Below are 24,045 nucleotides of genomic sequence, written 5' to 3' on the forward strand. Positions count from 1 at the left end.
TTCTCTCTATCTACTCTGTCCAGACACCTCATGATTTTGAACACTTATCAAATCTCCTCTCAACCTTCTCTGCTCTAAGGAGAGCAACCCCAGTTTATCCACGTCACTGAAGTCCCAAATCCCTGGAACCATTCTTGTAAATCTTTTCTGCACCCTCTCTCAGGCCTTCACATCCTTCCTAAAGCGCAGTGCCCAGAATTGGACACACTACTCCAGTTGAGGTCGGACCAGTGTTTTATAAAGGCTCACTATAACTTCCTTGCTTTTGTACTCTATGCCTCTATTTATGAAGCCCAGGATCCCATATGCTTTTTTAACTGCTTTTTCAACCTGCCCTGCCACCTTTAACAATTTGTGCACATATACCCCCAGGTCTCTCTGTTCATAAACCCCCTACACTTGCTGTTCCCTTCCATTGAGGCCCAGCCTACTCTTTTGTACCTACGGTGAGCCTACATTTATGCATGTATGTCATCAGTTGGATATATATAGATAGAAAGAGAGGAGGAGACGTGGGGAAAGAGCCTACTTGCACAAAGCAGGGTAAGAGCAAGATTGTCACAGGCAAATGGAGAGGTACTGATATGACTGAGAGAAATATGAGAGGCATGCATAGCGAATGCAGAAAAAGTAAGGGCAAAGAATTGAGAGCAATTGGTGAGCAGGTCACTGGGAAGAGAGAATCTTTTTTGTGATCCAACATGCAAGTTCAACTAGTGTGTCTATGTACTAAGTTTTGTGTCCAGTGAATGTTGTGACTGGTGTGCTTGTTTGACTGCGTCTGTTTTCTTCAGTTGATCAATCACAATTGCTTGCATTTATATAGTGCCTTTAATGTCAAAATATTGGGGGCAACAGCCAGCAGTAATGGGAGAAAGGTTAGGAGAGATGACTGAAGACATGGTCAGAGCAGTAGATTTAAAGCAGCTTTTAAACGAGGACAGAGATATAATAGAGTTGAGGGAGAGCATTTCAGAATGTGACTGAAGTTCTCAACGACTTCAGTTAACAGTAGATAGAGGGAGATGAAAGTAGACCAGATTCGGAATTGTGGAGGGCAAGCACTGGTGCATAAGGCTGGTGGAGGTTGCAGAGGTAGGGCGGACAAGGCCATTGATGTGGGCAAAGATTTTGAATTTGATGGGTTGGTGATATGGGATTGGTGGGGACAGGAGTAATTAGGTGCCATGACATAATGAACCACAGAATGCAAGTGAAGTGTTGGACAAGTTGCAGTTTATGAAGATGGAACTCGAGAGGCCAGTGAAGTGTTGGAGTAATTAAATCTGGAGCTAACAAAAGCATGCAGACGGTTTCAGTGGCAGGGTGAGAGTTAAGAGTGGAAGAGATAATAGGCTGTCTCTGGTGGGTGGGATTTGGGGTTGGAAACTTGGTTTAGGATCAAAGGACACCAGCAGGTTTGTCCTGAGCGAGAAGCCAGGCAGAGAATGGAATCGGGACTAGAATGCGGAGTATTTGGTGGGAGTCGAGCACAACAGCTTCAGTTTTGCTAATCTTTCGTTAAAGAAACTTCCTGCTCATCTGAATTGATGTCCAGTAATCAGTTGGACATCACAATAGTAGTCATTGAGTTGAGGGTGTTGGAGCAGTAAGTCTGAGCGTTGTCAGCATGTGTGTGTGAAAGCTGATCTCTGGCATATGAATGATGCCTCCGAGGGGTAGCACACAGACGAGAAAAAAGGCCAAAGGTGAAACTGCAGGTCCCTCAGTAGTGAAGCCACTGTAACAGATGTACAGGAAACTTTTTTTTATCCGGGACCGACGTGGTGCCGGTTCATCAAAAATTCCGGATCACTGAGCGCGATAGTAAAAGATACGAGAGCTCAGAGCTCCGTATAAAGCAACAAACCCTGTTGGTTCAGAACAATGGCCACAAGTTCCAAGCGTCTCTGTAGCTTAGCAACAGCTGCAGCCACACCCTTGCACAGCAACAGATGGAGGAAGGCAAGTAATATGAAGTATGAACCTACTCCTGAATTTTGCCGGTTAACCGAGATTTCCGGTTATTTAGGTGCTGGTAAATCGAAAGCTTCCTGTACTAGCTGCATTGGGATAAGCAAAAGCGGAACCAAACAAGGCAATGGGATCTCACAGGAAAGAATATGGAGGAGGGTGAGTGGTCAACTATGTTAAATACAAGGAGGGCAAGTAGGGATAGCCCACCAAGTTACAGTCACACAAGGTGTCATTGGTGACCTTGCACAGTGTAGACTTGGTGCTCTGGTGGAGCAGGTGCTAGACTGAACAGAGTTGGGTGGAAATGACATGTTTGAGGACCATGAGGATGGGAGTTTGGAATTGGGTGGTAATTATAGAGGGCAGAGGGATCAAGGATTGGCTTTGTAACAGTGGGTTTGGACAGAATTCTTGAAAGGTGGAGAGTGGATACTAAGGAAAGGCAGCCATTGATAATGAAACATTACATCAAATGCTGATAATTGTAGTTAAGAGTTAAGTAAGGAGATAATGTGCAGGAGGGGCAGCACGGTGGCATAGTGGTTAGCACTGTTGCCTCACCGCGCCAGGGACCCGGGTTCGAATCCAGCCTCGGCTGGCTGACTGTGTGGAGTTTGCACATTCTCCCCGTGTTTGCGTGGGTTTCCTCTGGGTGCTCCGGTTTCCTCCCACAGTCCAAAGATGTGCGGGTTAGGTTGATTGGCTATGATAAATTGACCCTTAGTGTTAGGGGGATTAAGTAAGTGGGGTTATGGGGATAGGGTGGGATATGTGTTGGTGTGGGGGTTATGGGGATCGGGTGGGATGTGTGTCGGTGCAGGCTCGATGGGCCGAAATGGCCTCTATCTGCACTGTGGGGTTTCTGTGAGATAAGCTTACTGGGGTTTATGGGGGGGAGAAATGAAGGAATAATATGTCAACTGCAAGGGTATGGGGGGACTGGGGGTTTTAGTGAGGAGGTGGCAAAGCAGCTGGTCTGAATCAGACAAAAATTCATGAGCCCCTCACTTGATGGAGGTCAGGATGAGTGGAGGAAGACACTGAGCTGTCAAGAAAAGCAGTGTGAGGTGTCTTGTACGAGGGAAATGATTGGGATGGGAAACAGAGGGCCTTGGAGGGCACAAGTGCGAAGTAGCTGTTGAGTAGGTCAGCAATTGCAGTAGTGTCATGGTGGGTGGAGGGCCAGAGGACAGTAAGTTAGGAGTTTGAGAGGATGTTGGAGAAGGAGCTGGAGTGATTTTTTTTCCTGAGATGGAGGGTGAGCATATAGAGGATGGAGGTGGGCCGAGCAATGCGAATGTTGAGAGAGACAATGTGAGCAAAGATGGGTTTGTCAAAAAAGAAACCTCGAGGTGCCTGGGTGAGATGAATGAGTCGAGGTGTGGGTAAGCGAGCTGAGGTAATGCTGGACTGCTGCTCGCAGCACATTAGTACTTGGTATGTACTTGTGTGTCTGATGGATATCAGAGATTCTAATCTTGTTAGGTGACCCATTTTACGGCAGTTTACCAAATGCACTTCAGTGTTAATGGCCTGGTAGCTAAGCATTTATCCTGCACTATAAATGTCACCCAATAGGACACAAACTGACAAGCTAGAAGCTACAGTCTGATGCTCTCCCAACAAAGGTGAAGTGCATGTATTATGCAACTTTGTTCAACGTTCTTAAACCACTTGTCATTTGACCATCCCTTTGCAAACTGCAGTTGCAATACTCAATATTTAAATAAAACTTTTTTTTTTACAAATGATAAATCAAAAGCCTTGGTTGTATCATTTGTTGGTTGGTGAAAAAGACCTACCCATCTGCTTTCATTTGTGATGACGTTTGCATTTTGTTAAAATTCCTTTACAGTACTAAAGCTATGCCGTACAGATTCAAAATTATGTTCAGTCTAAGGTGGGATATATATATATATATATACCAACGGGCAACAAATCAGTAATAACCCCCTTAATACACACTTCCCCTGAACAGGATGTGTTCTAATTAAAATAAACAGAAAATTCTGGGGATACACCAAGTCAGACAACTTCTGTAAAGGGAAAGAATAGGTTATTCTATTTTGGGTGTGTGTACACTCAATTCAGATAAAGGCTACACACAGGAAACATCATCTGTCTTTTCTATTTCTGTATGCTGACTGACCTGTTGTGCATTTTCAGCATTTACCATTTTTCTTTACTTGTGTTATAATTGGACATCTTTTCAGGACCTGTCAACATTTTTCTGCTATTCCTAAACAAAAACTTTGATGCAGTCCTGAAACACACAGATGGCAGACCTGTGTCCAAATCTGGAGCATCAATATTTTAGTTTTAGATCCCGTACATTTGGCCTAGTCTAATGTACAAACCTTTTGGCCTCAATTTCTCTCTTCCACTTGATTGATGTCGTCTTGTTACCCAGTCTCAAGTACCATGAAATGTGAATTGTATATCCGAGGCTGAACTGAGTATTGCAGGGCCTGAGGTTGTTGGATGCTGCTATAATGGTGTAATACAATTACAATGTTGTGCACTACAGAACTAGTGGAATCTCATAGAAAGTAATTGTGTCTCCTAGGAAAGCCTAGTAGTAATACCATTCGTTCAATATTTCCCCACTTTATATTGAAGCATGTATATACTTACTTTGAATGTTTGTTTGGCCTTCAGAGTCCCACAAGGTTGGATCTTCCTTCCTGCTGGACTGTTTTGGTGAAATCATTGATGTTGAACATCCCAAAGTGGCTTTACTGATTGTAGTGGGTCGTGGAGCTGTGACATTAAATTAACTTGAGTCAATCCGGAGCAGCCCGACACCTGTAAACCCCACTATCCGCTTGGTATCTAGGTTTATTTTGGTTTCTTTTGTACTGAGTTCTAAGAAATACCATAGAGACAATGTTGAGAATGGTGTGAAATATGGGGAGATGAGAGATTTTTAAACTAGAAAATTGAAAAAGCAAGATTAATGCCAAATCAACTATCACGTTGTGATAGCTGCAATGTTTGAATTAATGGTCTGTTGGCCACTTTTTGCCTTTTTTCTTGAATCAAAGTAAAATATTTAGAGGTGAACAGGAAAAGGAGGTGCCTGGTTGCTCTGGGGTTATGTCTTTTTAATTTGCTACAACAGCAGCTTTTGGTACCAGGCTGGCTTGTATGAGTGGCTGCTGCCCAAGCACATTGCACACGAATTGTATCTGTTAGGTGACCTGATCACTGCAGTGCAGGTGTACTATCTTGCTGGAAGAGGGTGATATGAACATCAACTCTCGGCAAGCATGCTTTATACAGAGACCGACTTTTAAAGTGTCAGTTTCCTTGTTCAGTCTTTAATTCAGTTTTAAAAATTTGTGGCTCTTCGCACTTGGATTTATTATTGCACAGTTAGCCTTCAGAAGGAATGTTGCAGTCGCCTGTGAATACTCGCAGTTGTCTTCGTCAACCAATATTGCCAGAAAAATGAATTGGTCATTCATCTCGTTGCTATTTGTGGGATCTTGCAGTGTTCTAAATAGTTGCCATGAAGTCATTGCACTTTAATATAGGTCATTGTGAAGCACTTTGAGATATGATAAGGTGTACATCAATGCAAGTCTTGAATTTCTTTCTTCACTTTTAGGAGTGAGCGATATGGGGAGTTAGCACACTACTTTTATTTCTTGGGCCAACATATACAGCTCAGTCTAATGGGATAAAAGCTCTCCATGTTTTTAATTGTAGGGATCTAGCCTGGAATAAGCTTGGAGTAGTCTTACGATAATTCATACAGGACATAAGTAACTAACACAAAATAATTCGGTAATTGGTTATCTCGCTCAAGATATAGAATGGCTGGTGTGTAAAACAGAACAATGGTCATAGCGTTGGTAGTCTTAGAAGGATGGATTGAAGCAAATGGTAAGTGTGTATCCTGGAGCAGAATAAAAGGGGCTGTCCACTACACCTGAACTTGCTGCACCTCATTTCAGAGTGTTTGATGCTGATTCGGGCTGCCCAACAAAGGAAACAAAGAAGGCATTTTATTCCTCATCATTAAAAGTATCTTCTTTGATGTGATTTATTGCCCGAGAACATTTATTAAAATGACTCTCCCTCAAAAATCAATATTTGTCTATGGGGTGAAAAAAATGAAATGCCTTATACAGCGCAGTGCAATAGTGAGATATTGATTTTTATTGGAGCCCAAAACATAAGGCTCCTGGACATTGGTGCTCTGTAATGAGTCATCAATGAAAGGCACCTACGCCCAAGTGCTATAGAATATTTCCCACCCAGTAACTAAAGGTTGAGGTATAATTACACGTTGCAACTGTTCAAAGGCAAACTTTCACAACTAGTAGTATCATGAACAATCAGATTGGAATTTTTCTGGGAAGGGTAGTGTGAATATTGCAGTGAGTTATTATGGAGATGCAGGATGATACAGTTTAATATTAACTTAAAATGGTGTACAGTAACTGACTATATCCAAATTACTTGCCCATCCCAGACAGCAGAATCAAAAATAATTGATCATCTTGGGTGGTGGTAAGTTTTTTTTTGCTAATCACAGTGCAATGTCTGTTTCCTGGAGGGTAATTGATTGGCAACACCCATGCTAATTGCGCAATTCAAAGACTATTCTTGGCTCAAAGAATTAAAGCTACCAACTGTACTGTCGGGTGCATCCAGGTGGCACATGCATGTGTGCACAGAAGACTCTAAATTTAAGCTGCAGAGTTCATTATTCACTTCCCCACCTTGTAAATCTGTTGAGATTGCAAAAATTGGTATAGGGCAGGGTGAAAGCTGCCTGTAAATGTTTACAAATTATTAAAATATGTAGCTTGGTTCTAATGCTCCCTCTGCTCTGTCCCCAGCTCAGAAGAGCACTCTGTTCTGAATCGATTTGATATTTTCTATGCCGCAAATCTTGTGGCCTTTAAAAGAATTTTCCAGTTATAGGCAATTCAAAGTCACGTAATTTAAATGACCCATAATTTAAAAACATTTCAATCACTTAATTTGCTGTTTTAATTGAGCTGCTTAATTTGAATTAACAGTAGTGCTGAATTAGGAGCAGTTTAGAACATAAGAAATAGGAGCAGGAGTCGGCCATTTGGACCCTCGAGCCTGCTCCGCCATTCAATAAGATCATGGCTGATCTACCTCATCTCCACTATCCTCATATCCCTTGATTCCCTTAATATCCAAAAATCTATCGATCTCTGTCTTGAATATACTCAACGACTGAGCCTCCACAGCCCTCTGGGGTAGAGAATTCCAAAGATTCACCACCCTCTGAGTGAAGAAATTTCTCCTCTTCTCCGTCCTAATGGCCAACCCCTTATTCTGAGACTGACCCCTGGTTCTAGACTCCCCAGCCAGGGGAAACATCCTCCCTGCATTTACCCTGTCAAGCCGTGCAAGAATTTTGTATGTTTCAATGAGATCACCTCTCATTCTTCTAAACTCTAGAGAATATAGGCCTAGTCTACTCAAAATCTCCTCATAGGGCAATTCCCCATCCCAGGAACCAGTTTTGAGGTGTTTGCCCATGTTAACCAGATTAAGGTTGTCCAAATTCCTTTCATATAGGGTCCTCATGGCAGGCCAGGGGAGACTGGTCCCATCAATATGGGCTGGATTTGAACTCGTCATGGAGATAAAAAGCCAATATCTATCTCGCTGCACCATCAGTTTAATGGAATGTATATACTGTCTATTTGTAGAAAGCTTTTACATGTGGTTAAGAAAAACTGTTAAAAGTATAACCTGAATGAACATTATCCAAAATTAATGAACTAAAATACTTGGTTTTAATATGTTTGAGAAAAACAATTAACTGCATTTGAAAAAAAGACTTTGAAATGAAATTCCCCTTGAGCCAATAGTGAATTAGTTGAATTGAATTGTAAAGCCATTATGTGGGGGTTTCTACCCAGCCTAACCTACAGGAAGGCTCTTTAGCATAGGTGAGAAATTGAGCATCAGGATAGTTTGGTTTTCTGTAGTAATGAGTTGCTCCAGAATGAAAAAGTAGATTTCTCTCGGCCACTCCCTAACCTATCTATTTCATTTTCATTGTTCGGTTGTCGGTCAGTGTATATCCTGTCATCTGATTGGTATTAATTATCTTTGCAACTGCTTATTGTTGGTGTGGTTGACTTTAGCAAATCATAAAATGTGACTTCTTAGTATTTTAAGTGCTGAAGTAGTGAAACAGGATTTGGCACCATTAAATATTAGCCCAAGAATAATACTGATGATAGGAAGGGGTGGGGAGAGAAATAGAGAAAGTTAACATGCATTATTAATACTTGGTCCTGTACCTGTTTTGTGCACTGTCTATTTATCCTACTAGCACACAATAGATTAACTTGCCTCTCATCTTTACCACCTCTCCCACCAGCATTAGATGTATTGCCCTAACATTTGCTTGTAAATTGGGATATTAAATCTGAGGCCAGTACTGTGAAGCTCCATGAGTAACACTAGAAATGTCACAACCATCAGTTGCAATTTAGTATGTACATGTGTATCTGCATAAATACCTGGACCCCCCTCAGATTTTGTAAGTTAAAACAGAAAGTGCTCCTCAGATATTTGTTCAGAACTTGGTGGAAATGGACACATTCCATTGAGAAAAACATCAGTTTGACCATGCAATCGTTCTGGGATGTGTTCAAGCCAAACCAGTATATAAACTTGATCTCTGTACCTTTTCTCTGCCTTCTCAAACAAATAATGCAATGTATGAAGCACTGACTCAAAATAACTTGGGTACATAAAAGGGAAACTGTTGTTTGCTGACCAACCAGCTCCCAGTCTATTCCCACAAAACAGAATTAACTTGGCTCCAATTAAAGACCACCTTATGAAGCCCTTCTTCTGGAGGCACTCCACCAAATAAGATTATCCAGTTCAGTAATCTTGCCACTTTACACATTTAATGAACCCTCCTTAATAACATGTTTCCTCTTGTCTTGTCAGCTTTCACACCCACTGAGGAATGTTAGCTTTCTTAGGAATGAATAAGACCTTCTCCTAGCAACGAGGAGAATGATTGAGGTGCTGGTGGAATTTGATCAGCCAAGCCTTTCTATTGAAATGATAGAAAGGAATGCAATCAGCCCATAAAGTGCTTGTGAGAAATACTTGAACAGGGATGTGTATGTTTAACATGCCTGTAATTACAGCAGCGATAAAGTTGTCAGCCAACAGGAAGCAGCAGTGCTTTACTACTGAGCCTGGCACGTTGGTAACCACCTTAATCATCCCGACTTCTCAGCTGGAGCAGGCACGTAGCCTGCTTTAATGCCAAGGTTATTCATTAAGGTTCAAATCAGCAGATTCCGATTAAAGAATGTTAAAGCATATCGGTTTCACTATTGTTTCTAATGAAGGAGGCTCTGGCTCCCATTCTTAAAGGCTACATTCCAGGAGCTCTTCATTTAGAAGCTGGTCTAGAACCAAAAAGTAGGTGTACTAATCTGGATTTAAACCATAAACAGTTTTATTTCAAAGAATCTAATTGAATTGAATATAGATTTCGAAACCCACACAAAAAGGTCACCTCCTTGATTTGGATCCTGATCCTAGACATAACTGGGCCATTCTGTAATGATGCTCATTTCCCTTGTGCAATTTTTACTACATCTGTGAGCCTCAAACCAAGGGTCAGGGCCAGTGTGTGCACAGGCACTAAACTGTGCACTGATTTTTAAAATATTGGCCTAGAAATTCACTGGCGCCCCGTTTGGAGTACCGCCCCGGAAGGAGTCGCGGCCGCCCACCGCAAATTCACTTTCAGCGCCCCAGACGGAAGCGCGGCGCTACTCGAGGTGCCCCGCATCCCTCTTGGGGCGCTGCAACTGAAAATCGCAACGCGCCGCAGCGGCACGGTGCGCTGCGGTACTGCAGGCCTTCCTCCCCCCCCCCCCCCCCCCCCCCTTAAAGAGAAGGGGCCTGCTGTAGCGCACTGAGCGTGAGTGCCGGCAAAAGAGCCCGGCACCGAGGAGAAGTGCCAGGCTCTTGGGACACAGCCGGCACTCTGCCGGAGGGGGGGGGGGGGGTTGCTGGCAGGCGGCCAGCAAAAAAAATGGCCGCTCAGCGCCTCTACCGCTGCAGGTAGGCCCCTCCTGAACCGGTCGCAAATTGCGACCGGCGTTAAAGCAGGTGGTGCTACTAAAATTCGCGTTCGGGGCGCTGCGCACACCGATGACGTCATCGGTAGCGGCGCAGCGCTAACGGCTATCGCCGCCATTAGCGTCCCGCTAAATTTAGCGGGAGGCGTGGCCAGTGGCGTAAAACCCACTAAGTGCCCTCTTTGGGCGCTAACAGGTGGCGCAGCCCACTGAATTTCTAGGCCATTGTATTTAAGGCCAACGTGTAGTATTAAATTGATAGACAAAAAGAGCAAAGTGGAAATTTAAACTGGGGACTATACTATAATCCAGACCACCTGTCGTAACCGTGTCTGGCCAATGGTTTGAAGCCGGACCAATAATTATATGCATACTTGCTCTTTTGAAAAGTTGCCACAATAGTTGGTGGGCATCATGTTTGTATCACATCTGGTGTATACTTTACTTTGTGCTGAACAATACCAAACATGGGCACGCTTAATGTATAAAGAAACGAAGGGTTATAAGAAACATTAAATGTATCCCTCACTTTTGATGGCTCAGTAAAGGTGCCAACATTTTGGAGGTCCCATGTGTGATAGCCCCCAGTCTGTAATTGGCACTTCGTCTCACCTTACAGGAAGTTTTGCTAGTTTCTGCCCTGGAATAACATTTGCATGTTTTGAGGCTTTTTGTCACAAATTAATTGTTTTTGTACTTCAGACCACTTAATCATGTGGCAAATTTCAGTTATATGGTGCCACAAGATTAATTTGCATTGGTTTACAGTCTTTTTATAAGGAGCTAATGTTTTTATGTTTTGTACAGCCAGTAGTGTGTTTATACATTTATAAATCCCTCAGCTTTTTACTACTTTGTCAAATGCTGTAATTTGTGCGGGGCTGGCAGGATGGGAAACTGAATTTGTTGTCAATTGATTAGGTCCACTCCTAAGCTCTTTAAGGATAGTTCTAATCCTGGCATATAGGTTTCATAAGTACAGTATTGTCACTGTCGATTTTTTAAATTAAAATCCTCCATTTGTGTGCACATGTGTTCCTCACCCTGAGAGGACTGGCAATGCAGAGAAAGAGCTGACATTTTGCTTATCTTTTATTTTTCAGTTTCTGGACATGGTGAGGCAGAAATGGTGAGTACTACTATGGGGCATCTGAGGAGAAGGGGAGTTAATCTTCAACAGTGGACTGTAGATGCTACTTAATTACAATTAAATGTTAGTTTAAGGATTTTGGGTCAGGCATGCTCTCTTTTTATGGTCTTCCCGAGGTCATGCACTTCCTACATTCTGCCCTCCAGCTGGTGCTGCAGAGATGTATGTGAGATACAAGCGGAGATGTTGTGATCAGTGTATTGGTTCCTGGCCTCTGCCCAGGGTGTATCTGTAGAAGTGCTGCTGAGATCAGAAACTCAGTAATGTTGAGGATTGAGTTGTGTTTCGGAATATTTATTAGTCCAATATGCAGCGCTACTCTTAAATGATGCATTCCATTGTGGGTGTGACACAGCAGGTCTGTCCTATTTCATTTCATTGCTTGAATATTTCTTTATGGGGAATTTATAACTCCCCTACATTGTGGTCAATTTAAAATGGCTGCTGCTGCAAATGCATGGTAGGAACATATTTTGTTGTATGCATGGAAAGATGAGAAGATAATTAATTACTACAGGTACTAGACATACATATCTGGGTAAGTCATTGCCCATTTCCCCAGTTGATAAACAATAGGATTGATCAGTAGGCCATCAGTTGCTTATACATCTGTCCATGACCTTTGGCTTTGTTCTGTCGGGGGTCCTGCAAGCAAGGCTCTTAAAGTTTGCATATGTCCTGAAGGAGTATGGAGTACTTGACTGGTATCTCTGTCGCACAAATCTGCAACCTATTTGTGATTGACAACTTTAATTGTGTAGGCTATCTTCTTGATTTTCTTTTGTCTCTGTGTGGACTTCCGAGGGGTATAATTGTGGCTGGTAATATGATTTTTTTGTGTATTTTTACTTGGACAGCTAATGAGTTGGGGTCAATAGAGCGCTCGGTGAACCTCCAATCTCAAGTGAAGCTGTAATCTCAGCTCTGGTCCAAACGAAGCATAATTACCTCTGAAACCTACTGGAGCTTAGACATTTATTATTTTGAAATGTGGACTGTAAATTAAGTATTGTAATATAAAATCTATTTTCTTTTCTCTGTAATATTACTTAAACATAATTAGCAATTCTAGCCTGAGATAAAGTCTCAGTTGGAGAGATTGTGAATACACTGGTAGTCCCATGCATGTCTTATTGATGAGAGTTCATTACTCACCCTGCAAACATATATCCCAGATGAGTTTGTGCATAGTCATGTTTTGGTACATGAGATACGAGAGCTTGCCTGTCTGGGAGTGGAGTTTTACCTTGGGGCTTGGAAAAGTTGTATCTGGAGCTTTAATCATAACAGTAATATTGAATCATACTGGTAATTAGTTTAGAAATTTGGGATAATTGCTATCAGCATTTTATCTTGTTTCCTAGGATGAAGATTCAGAGTTTAATTTAGCTACAGATTTTGAAATTGGACACTTTTTCCGCGAACGAATAGTCCCTCGAGCAGTTCTGTATTTCACTGGAGAAGCCATAGATGATGATGAGGATGTGAGTACATTGCTAACTTGTGACCTGTTATTTTTGACACAAGCTTTCAAAACAACAGCAACATGACAGTCAAGGAAGAGTTGAGAACCTTGAAGGATTTCATTGGGGATGAAGCTAAGGATGAGCAGAAAGTAAAACACTCAGTACAGTACTTCTTTGAAGTATTCACTGGACAAGACTTCCACACCATGCCCTACAGTGATAAGAAACCCATGCAGAGTTGAGGACCTCTACATAAACGAAATACAGGTTCTAAGCAACTTAAAAGGCTCAAAACGAATGAATCCCCGGGACAGATGGTGTCTGTCTCCGAATATTAAAGACAAAAAATGAAATTTTCTCAGTTAACAATTAGTATTAATTGATGAATGCTGGGGAGGTAACACTAGATTTAAAACAAGCTGAAGTATCCATATTCAAGACAGGACAAATATGATCCATGCAATTGCAGACTTACCAGTTGAATGCCAGTACCTGTTAAAATAATGGAGTGAATGTCAGGGACAAACTTGAATATCTGTAAGAATCTAATAACTATGAACTAAAATGGCTTCAGATGGAAAGATCCTACCTGGCAAACCACCTTGACTTTTTTGAGGCTATCTCAAATGGACATGAAGTATTCTATTTGGGTTTCCAAAAAGCCTTCAATAAAGCTGCTCACGAATGAAACAGAAATAGCAGGAATTAAAGGGTAAAGATAAGGACTTGGCTGAAGGAAAGAAAGCACTAGGTAATTATGATGGGAATAATGTCAGGATTGGCGGGGGCGGGGTGGTTGCAGCATACTGAGTATAGTTCCCCAGGAGTTAGTGCTGGAGTCCTCATCTAACATAAGAACATAAGAAATAGGAGCAGGAGTAGGCCAATTGGCCCCTCGAGCCTGCTCCGCCATTCAATAAGATCATGGCTGATCTGATCCTAACCGCCAATCCACTATGACAGGACTATCTCCTGAATCTAACAGCATTAGACACACGAAAACAGGAGCAGGATCAGGCTACACGGCCCCTGGGCCCGCTCCGCTACCCACAGGGCCATGACCTATCCGAACCTAGACTCATGTCCAAATTCCTGCCCGCTCCCCGTAACCCTTAATTCCCTTTTCTACTAGGAAACTGTCTATTTCTGTTTTAAATTTATGTAATGATGTAGCTTCGACAGCTTTTTGGGGCAGCATATTCCATGGACCTACCACCCTCTGAGTGAAGTAGTTCCTCCTCATCTCAGTTTTGAAAGAGCAGCCCCTTATTCTAAGACTATGCCCCCTAGTTCTAGTTTCACCCATCATCTGGAACATCCTCCCTGCATCCACCCGATCCAACCCCTTCATAATCTTATATGTTTCAATAAGCGCCTCTCATTCTTCTGAACTCCAATTAGTAGAGTCCCAATCTACTCAACCTCTCCTCATATGTCCATCCCCTCATCCCCGGGATTAATCGAGTGAACCTTCTTTGTACTGACTCGAGAGCAAGTATGTCCTTTCTTAAGTATGGACACCAAAACTGTATGCAGTATTCCAGGTGCGGTCTCACCAATACCTTGTACAACTGAAGCAATACCTCCCTATTTTTATATTCTATCCCCCTAGCAATGAAAGCCAACATTCCATTGGCCTTCTTAATCACTTGCTGCACCTGCATACTAACCTTTTGAGTTTCGTGCACCAGGACCCCCAGATCCCTTTGTACTTCAGTACTTTCAAGTTTCTTGCCATTAAGATAATAACTTGCTCTACGATTTTTCCTGCCAAAGTGCATAACCTCACACTTTCCAGTATTGTATTCCATCTGCCAAATCTCTGCCCACTTACTTAGCCTGTCTATGTCCCCTTGCAGGTTTTTTATGTCCTCCTCACTCACTACTTTCCCTCCCATCTTAGTATCATCTGCAAACTTTGACATGTTACACTCGGTCCCCTCCTCCAAATCGTTAATATAGATTGTAAAGAGTTGGGGACCCAGCACTGACCCCTGCGGAACACCACTTGCTATAAAAACCCAATGCAAACTTTAATTTGCTAATGCCAAGCACAGCATTGGGTGGAGAGGCAAGAGGGGTAGGGGCTGTCGACATGGACAATAGTAGGTAGCAGACTAAATATTAGGTGTCTCTGCACTGTTCGTAACCTGTTGCTTATGATTCCTGTTACACTTCGGGTTCCATTCCAGTGCCACATCAATTCAACAAAAGACGTGGGCTGAAAGCTGATCCACAGCTTGGTCTGGTCAGAGTTGAAACAATTTTCTTCTTTATATTGGGTGGCAGACAGCAGCTAGATATCTCATGCAAATTGGGAGCAGAGATTAAGTATCATTGTACGATAGCAAAATACTGCAGATGCTGGAAATCTGAAAATGCTGGAAAAAGTCAGGCCAGGCAACATCCGTGGAGAGAAATTAGAGTCGACGTTTCGGGTCTAACCCTTTTTCAAAACTGGAAAGGAGTTCCAGTTTTCCAGTTTTGAAAAAGGGTTCACCCGAAACGTTGACTCTAATTTCTCTCCACGGATGTTGCCTGGCCTGCTGAGTTTTTCCAGCATTTTCTGTTGTTAGTAAGTATCATAGTATTCACTTAAGCTCTTAATCAAAATCCTTGGGTGACCATCGAAACAAAAAATGATCTTTTGGGCAATCGTAACATTGGCCAGGTGTCCTTCGCTTGTGTTGAATCACTTTGTACCAAGAGCTTCCAGTGAATCTGGGATCAGTTTGGGCAGGGAATGGATACATATCTGTAGACTGTTTGGACAATATAGGCATAGGTAAACCTGGAGTACTGAGCTGCTATTTCAAGAAAAGGCAAGGGAAGACTGCTCTTCCCTGGGATTAATGTTGAAGTAATCTGGGAAAGTAGTGCTGAAAGTTAAATGCTCAATTGGGGAAAGTGTTGATGGAATGAATAATTGAATATAACTTGGTCTGCCATATTTCAGGTTTTATTTGTCATGTGGGTTCAGTAACTTGAATATACTGCAGATGTACCATTCACATACAGTAAAGTGCAGCCCACACTGCCCTTGCCTTTCCGGGTGTGTCAGCCATGGCTCAGTTGGTAGCACCCTCGCCTCTGATTCAGATGATTGTGGGTTCAAGTCCTACTCCAGAGATTTGAGCACAAAAATCTAGGCTGACACTCCAGTGCAGTACTGAGGGAGCGCTGCACTGTCTGAGGTGCCGTCTTTCGGATGAAACGTTAAACAGAGGCCCCGTCTGTGCTCTTGGGTGGATGTAAAAGATCCCACGGCACTGTTTCGAAGAAGAGCAGGGGAGTTATTCCCTGTGTCCTGGCCAATATCTATCCCAATCAACATCGCTAAAACAAATAATCTGGTCATTGTCACATTGCTGTTTGTGGAAGCTTGCTGTGCATAAATTGGCTGCTGCGTTTCCTACATTACAACAGTGACTACACTTCAAAAAAAAAAACAAAAAAAAAGTACTTGCACGTAATTGGCTGTAAAGCGCTTTGGGATGTCCAGTGATCGTGAAAGGTGCTATATAAATACAAGTCTGTCTGTCTTCGTTCTAGCACGTGGTTATTGAGTGGAACTAACTTGCCTTCCCTATCTTAGCCAAGGATTGTGCCAGAGTGTAGGTAAAAATTGTTTGGGTGGGGGCGGGGTTTGATTCAGAGAATAAAAGTCCGCTTCAAAGAGAAATATAGTTAGGCACAATGTCAGATACAAACTTCCTTAAAATGTGTCTTTAACATAATGAAATAGCCCAAGGTGTTTCACAGGGGAGAAAATGGTCATTGAGCAACACTAGGGAGAACAGTTGGACATGTGGTCAGAGGTCAATTTTGAAGACTGTGGAAGGCTGTAGGCCGAGAATTTGAGTGCAGAGGATGTGAAGTTGAAGCCACTGTCAGCAGCAGATTTGGGGGAGGGATTGCACATTGTTGTAAAGTACCTAATTATTCTTGATCATACATAATTTGTTCTGATGTTTTCATAACATAACATAAGAAATAGGAGCAGGAGTAGGCCAATCGGCCCCTCGAGCCTGCTCCGCCATTCAATAAGATCATGGCTGATCTGATCCTAACCGCCAATCTACTATCACAGAACCATCTCCTGAATCTGACAGAATTAGACACACGAAATAGGAGCAGGATCAGGCTACACGGCCCCTGGGCCCGCTCCGCTACCCACAGGGCCATGACCGATCCGAACCTAGACTCATGTCCAAATTCCTGCCCGCTCCCCGTAACCCTTAATTCCCTTTACTTCTAGGAAACTGTCTATTTCTGTTTTAAATTTATGTAATGATGTAGCTTCTACAGCTTTTTGGGGCAGCATATTCCATGGACCTACCACCCTCTGAGTGAAGTAGTTCCTCCTCATCTCAGTTTTGAAAGAGCAGCCCCTTATTCTAAGACTATGCCCCCTAGTTCTAGTTTCACCCATCATCGGGAACATCCTCCCCGCATCCACCCGATCCAACCCCTTAATTACTTAGGCACAATAATTATTAAATCCTACAAAATGAGGGAGAATGGTTTTGTAATGTAGAGCAGGAATAAGTGTTGGAAAATTGTAAGCGAACGAGGAACTGCAACAGAGGAGGTGGTATGCCTGTGGTAGGGAAGTCATTAGCGTGCTGTCGTCACACTGATTCATCTCGAGGTGGGGTTCGGGTTCATGTGTGTCGGGACTTGACAATTGAGGTGGCTAACCCACCCCCCTCAACCTAGCCCCTGATAAGTGGATATGTATTTAAATATAAACTCTAAATGCCTTAACTTATTAAACACCTACAGAAAAAATAAGCTTTATATAGTTCTATTAAACTTTTCTATCTGATAAATGACACTTGTAGTTTGTTCTGCTTATTATATTGCAGCTTAAAATTTAAATTTCTTTTAACGTAAACTATTTATATTAACATCTCTGCAGCTTTTGATTTCGAGGTGCAAGTATTTTCTGCACCAGGAGATGCAATAATTTTCTGTGTTAAAATGAAGAACGACTCAGTCATGGATTAAATGGAGTATTATGCCTCTGATGCTGGTTATTGATCTTAATCTTGCATGAGGCACTAGTGTGCTTTGTTCTTACTGGATAGATGACATTATTTTTCAATTGTTTAAATATGTAGATTATGTTCACTTGCAGCTGTAACCTCCTATATTCCTTTAAAAGGATACTTAGTGCTTGGTGAGCATAGGATGGTATATACTTGCCCAAACAGGGATTCATTAATGTTGGTGAAAGTGCAGAAAATGATTTCCTCAATGTCAGTCTTTGAATTCACAATCATAAATGATCATCAACTTTATTGTCATTGTTAGTGCACAAGTGCAGTACAACGAAATGTAGGCTTGCGGCTCCCGAGAGTGTAGACATTTAAACATTCAACATTCATTTGGCTTGTAATACATTAACATAAACATAATAAAGTGCATTGGCAGATGTGCAGGCTTTAGAGTTTATTTGTGGAGTTCAGTAGGATGACAGCCCTGGGAAAGAAGCTGTTCCTAAATCTGGTCGTACGGGTGCGAATGCATCTGTAGCGTCTCCCAGATGGCAGGAGGGCGAACAGACTGTGGGTGGGGTCTTTGATGATGGTCCGTGACCTCCGTAAACAGCGTTTCTGGTATATGTGCTCTATGGTCGGTAGCCGGGTGCCGGTAATGCGTTGGGCAGTTCTGACTACCCGCTGCAGGGCTTTCCGGTCATAGTAGCTACAGCTGCCATACCATACTGTGATACAGTTTGTCAGGATGCTCTCTATAGTGCAGCGGTAAAAGTTAGAGAGGATCAGGGGTGACAGGTTACATCCCTTCAGCCTCCTTAGGAAATATAGGCGCTGCTGGGCCTTCTTCACCAGAGAGGAGGTATTGAGGCACCAGGAGAGGTCTTCCGTGATGTGGACTCCGAGGAACTTAAAGCTTTCCACCACAGCCCCATGGATGTGGATGGGGGTGTGACTTCCGCCTTTAGACTTCCTGAAGTCCACAATGATTTCTTTGGTTTTCTTGATGTTAAGGGCCAGGTTGTTATCGGCACACCACTTCACGAGATGCTGGACCTCCTCCCTGTAGGCTGACTCATCGTTGTTGGTGATCTGGCCTACCACCGTGGTATCATCCACAAACTTGATGATGGTGTTGGAACCATGAACAGCCACACAGTCGTGGGTGAAGAGGGAGTAGAGGAGGGGGCTCAGCACACATCCTTGTGGGGCCCCCGTGGTCAGGGGGAGGGGAGGTGTGGTTACCTAATTTGACAGACTGGGGTCTGTTTGTTAGGAAGTCCAGGGTCCAGTTGCAGAGGGAAGTGTTCAGGCCAAGAGTTTGGTGGCCAGCTTGTTGGGGACGATGGTATTGAATGCTGAGCTGTAGTCTATGAACAGCATTCTGATGTAGGTCTCTTTACCATCTAAGTGATTCAATGCAGAGTGTAGAGCAGTTGTGATTGCATCCTCCGTTGATCTGTTTGCACGATAGGCAAACTGGTGTTGGTCAAGAGAGGCGGGAACACTGGCTTTGATGTGAGCCAGGACCAGTCTCTCTCAACACTTCATTATGATGGGTGTGAGTGCGACAGGTCGATAGTCGTTCAGACACGTCACAGCCGTTTGCTTTGGCACAGGAATAATGGTAGCGGTCTTGAAGCATGTAGGGACTACTGCCTGGGCCAATGACAGATTGAAGATGGCGGTGAAGACATCAGCCAGCTGATCACATTCTTTGAGTACCCGTCCAGGGATGCTATCAGGTCCAGCAGCCTTACGTGTGTTCACTCTGCGTAGAACACCCCTTACGTCAGAGGTCGACAGCGTGAGCACCTGGTCTTCCGGGGGTGGCAAGGCTTTGGTAGCCGGCTCCCTGTTGTCCCTGTCAAAGCGAGCGTAGAAGTTGTTAAGCTCCTCCGGAAGGGAGGCATCGCTAACCGGGGGGCTGGTGTTTTTACTCTTGTAGTCAGTGATGCACTGGATGCCTTGCCACATGCGCCGGGGGTTCGAGTTGTTGTGGAAATGATCCTCTATCCGCAGTGTCTGTTTCCTTTTGGCAGTCCTGATACCCTTTTTTAGGTTGGTCCTAGCTGCACTGTAAGCCTCCGCGTCGCCAGATTTAAATGCTGCGTCGCGTGCTTTCAACAGCGAGCGGACCTCCCCGTTCATCCAGGGTTTCTGGTTGGGGTATGTCCTGATATTTTTATGGGTCGTGACGACCTCGACGCAACTGTTAATGTAGAATAGCACTGTGGATGCGTATTCCTCGGTCATTATGGGCAAACATGCTCCAATCAGTGCGTTCGAAGCAATCCTGAAGCTCCGAGACTGCCCCCTCTGGCCATACTTTCACTGATGTTTTCACTCTTTTGATGAGCAGTTTGTATGCCGAGGTTAGAAACAGGGAGAGGTGGTCAGACTTCCCACGGTGGGGGCAGGGAATGGCCTTATAAGCATCTACAATGCTCGTGTAGACTTGATCCAGTGTGTTCTCCCCTCTTGTGGGGCAGGAAACATTCTGGTGGAATTTCGGGAGTACAGATTTTAGGTTTATGTGATTGAAGTCCCCCGCGACGATAAAAGCTCTGTCTGGGTGCACAGTTTGTTGTTCGCTGATGGCCCTGTAGAGGCCCTTCAGTGCTAGTTTGGCATTAGCCTGTGGTGGGATGTAGACCGCAGTGATGATAACAGCCGTGAATTCCCAAGGCAGGTAGAAGGGTCTGCACCTTACCATGAGGAATTCCAAATCAGCCGAACAGGATCTATCGATTTATGTCCGTGTTAGTGCACCAGGCATTGTTAGTGTAAATGCACAAACCGCCTCCCTTGCAGTTCTGTCGGCGCGGAAGACAGTGCGTCCTTCTAGCTGGATGGTGGTGTCGGGGGTGCCGTTGTTCAACCAGGTCTCTCTCAAGATCATGGCACAGCATTCCTTTGTCCTTTTCTGTGAGGAGAGATCAAGTTTGATCTCATCCATTTTATTTTCCAGTAACCTGACGTTGGCCAGGAAAATACTTGGGAGGGAGGGTTTGTGTGGGGCCCTCTTCAGCCTATTTTGGATTCCGGCCCTCTTGCCCCGCTTCTGCTTGCGTTCTCTGCGCGGTCTGCGCCGACTTCCGGCTGGGGAAGGACGCCACGCTGGTCCCGGGGATCGGGCGATGTCGGGAGGCAGATCGACGGCGCCAAGTGTGGGCCGCACGCAGTCGGCCCCGATATTGAGGAGCGTCTGCCGGCTGTACAGTAGGTCTGCCCTCAATTCCCGTATTTGCAGAGTCCAGAAGAGACTCAGAGGGTAAAAACGCTCAGTCGCGGGAGAGACAGCCGCTGCGTCCATGCGCGCCGCCGTTTTTTTTCCCCCCTGATATCGGTCCTTGTATTTTTTTTTTAATGTAGGTTGCGCTGAGTGCGTACTCTGCACGCCCACCTTCTAGATTAGGATGACTGGATGAGGGCAGTCATTGCTGCTCTTGCAGTACTGGGAGTAGTGGGAATGTAATCTTTGTTCAGTTTGCTTTTACTTCAGTTTCAGCTTTCCCAGTGATCACTGACTAGATGAATGTTACGGCAAACATCCATAAACCTAGTAATTGGCCATTCTGACCTGGTAAACTTTCATCATACTTCCAAAGTATTGGTTTAATTTCTCATATCTTGGTCTCGTTACCACCTGTTTACAATCTTTTTATATTCAAATACACTTTGGGCTCAAATTGGTTGGAAGTAAATTACACTTGGAAGTCAACATTAACGTACAGAAAACTGAGTTCTTTGTGCTGAGATTCCTAATAAGCAGCTTTAGTGCATGGGAAAGTGCAGAGCACATCCCGAGGGCTTTAATCTCCATTTTTATTGGAGGTTACATGTAGAGTTTCAAAATTATATCTGAATGTATATAACCTTGTTTTCAATGTTAGACTTGCATTAGGCTTCATGAGAAACCTGCTAATAATTTTTTCTTTTCCAGTATGAGGTGGAGGAGGGAGAAGAAGGTGAAGAGGAGGTAAGGAAGTGTACAGTTAACAGTTTTATTTCTTCGGCATGTTGTAGCTGCCACCCTCCCTTTAAAGCTTCCTTTTCTCTTCTGAAAAATGTTGCCTTATTTATTTTGCCCTCAAAGAAAAGTGGTAAAATTATCCTACGTCTTTCCAAAATTCAGTTAGACTAACTATAACCATGTTTTTACATAAGTCTCCCTTGTTTAGATTCTTCCATTGTTCTGGTTGTTAAAAAATGCAGATTTCAATGCCAAGCTGCTCTTTGGTTAACCTTACTAATCTTACTAGAAGCAATATAAAGCTCGTGTGGGTATAAATGTTGCTGTACTCTTTACCCCAGAATACAGTTGGTGGTATAAATGGGCCTGACACACTGTTCTACCACTTTGCAAGCAACTCAGTGGTGTCGGGCACAGAGCATGTTTGCGATTGATATAATTGTTGCCTGATGTATTGTTACCTGACTCCAATGAAATTATGAAGGACATGGTAACAGGGCACTTGGAAAATCACTGATTAGGCAGGGTCAACACTGTTTTATGAAAGGGAAATCGTGTTTGACAAATCTGAGTTTTTTGAGGGTGTAACTAGCAAGGTAGTTAAGGGGGAACCAGTGGGTGCAGTATATTTGGATTTTCAGAAGGCATTCTATAAGGTGCCACACAAGAGGTTGTTGCACAAGATTAGGGCTCATGTGATTGGGGGTAATATATTAGCATGGATTGAGGATTGGTTAAACAGTAGGGATAAACCGGTCATTTGCAGGGTGTAACTAGTGGAGTGCTGCACAGAACAGTGCTTGGGCCTCAGCTATTTACAATTGATATCAATAACTTGGATGAGGGGACTGAGTGTAATATATCCAAGTTTGCTAACAATACAAAGCTAGGTGGGAAAGTAAGCTGTGAGAAAGATGCAGCAAAGGGATATAGACCGGTTAAGTGATTGGGCAAGAAGGTGGCAGGTGGCGTATAATATGGGGAAGTGTGAAATTATCCACTTTGGTAGGGAGAATGGAGAAGCAGAATATATTTTAAAAAGTGAGACGTAAATGTTGGTATTCAGAGGGATTTGGGGGTCCTTGTGCACGAATCACAAAGTTAACATGCAGGTACAGCAAGCAATTGGGAAGGTAAATGGTATGTTAGCCTTTATTGCAATGGGTTGGAGTCCACAATTAAGGAATTGCTGCAATTATATAGGGCTTTGGTGAGACCACACCTGGAGTACTGTATATAGTTTTGGTCTCCTTACCCTAAGGGAGGATATACTTGTCTTAGAGGGGGTACAACATAGGTTCACTAGATTGATTCCTGGTATGAGAGGGCTGTCTTATGAGGAGAGATTAATGGGCCTATATTCGCTGGAGTTTAGAAGAATGAGAGGTGATCTCATTGGAACATAGAAAATTCTTACAGGGCTTGACAGGGTAGATCTGAGGCTGTTTTCCCCTGGCTGGAGAGTCTAGGGATCACAGTCTCAGGATAAGGAGTCGGCCATTTAGGAGGGTTGTGAATCTTTGGAATTCTCTACCGAGTGGGCCGTGGATGCTCAGTCGATGAGTATATTCAAGACTGAGAGCGATAGATTTTGGGGCACTCGAGGGAATCAAGGGATATGAGGATAGGGCAGGAAAGTGGAGTTGATGTAGAAGTTCAGCCATGATCTTGAATGGTGGAGCAGGCTCGAAGGGCCGTATGGCCTACTCCTGCTCCTATTTCTTATGTTCTTATAAGACAAATACTGCTATCCTGGACAGCTCGACTGAAACAGTATCTTTCCTCCAGACTCTGCTCTCTTTTCTTTGATTTGGAGCAAATCGTATTGAGGAAGCTGCTGTAGGTAAAGTAACAGCTGGGCATGTGGCTGTGCCGTAGGGAATGGACCAGAAGTGCTAGGTTTGCATTTGTTCTGGACATGCACCTGTGTTGTAAGGAATGGAGCCGCAGAGCTGTGCATGTGGTTGCACTCTTGAATGGAATGATGGTGCTGCACTCTAGGGAATGGAAGGATAGCACTGATGTGCTTAAAGGAGTGGAAGGTTAGCGCTGGGAATGTGGCCATATTGTAGCTACAGTATTTGCATTTTGTACAAAGGTGTTGAGTTGACATTTCACCACCGCTCCGAAGGAGACCATTCAGCCCATCATGCCCGTGTCGGTTGATCAATTAGTCCTACTTTCCTGCTCTTTCCCCATAGCTTTGCAAATTTTCCCTTTTCAAGTATATATCCAATTCCCTGTTGAAAGTTACTGTTGAATCTGCTTCCACCACCCTTTCAGGCAGTGCATTTCTGTTGACCAAATGTGTTGAACATGTCAAATTTAGCCCAGTGCTGGCTAATTCAATTTTTTCACA

General features: G+C 43.5%; 1 protein-coding gene across 13 annotated transcripts in view; it reads left to right on the forward strand.

The window, feature by feature from the left end:
• nap1l4b (nucleosome assembly protein 1-like 4b) overlaps window positions 1-24,045 on the forward strand; it is a 116,238-nt gene that overhangs the window by 76,107 nt on the left and 16,086 nt on the right. For 8 of the 13 annotated variants that reach the window (XR_015080971.1, XM_086007678.1, XM_086007681.1 and 5 more), the window contains 3 exons: window positions 11,198-11,223; window positions 12,609-12,728; window positions 21,657-21,692. Coding sequence is in view for 11 of the 13 variants with exons in the window: in XM_086007678.1 (XP_085863804.1) it covers window positions 11,198-11,223; window positions 12,609-12,728; window positions 21,657-21,692 (182 nt within the window). In the remaining 2 variants the exon portion in view is untranslated. The remainder of the gene's footprint in view (window positions 1-11,197; window positions 11,224-12,608; window positions 12,729-21,656; window positions 21,693-24,045) is intronic. The other 5 variants (XR_015080972.1, XM_086007679.1, XM_086007682.1 and 2 more) reach the window with 3 other exon arrangements.

The sequence above is a fragment of the Somniosus microcephalus genome, chromosome 15 (genome assembly GCF_052327205.1).
Source record: "Somniosus microcephalus isolate GS21.2 chromosome 15, FLI_Smic_1.0, whole genome shotgun sequence".
NCBI lineage: Eukaryota > Metazoa > Chordata > Chondrichthyes > Squaliformes > Somniosidae > Somniosus > Somniosus microcephalus.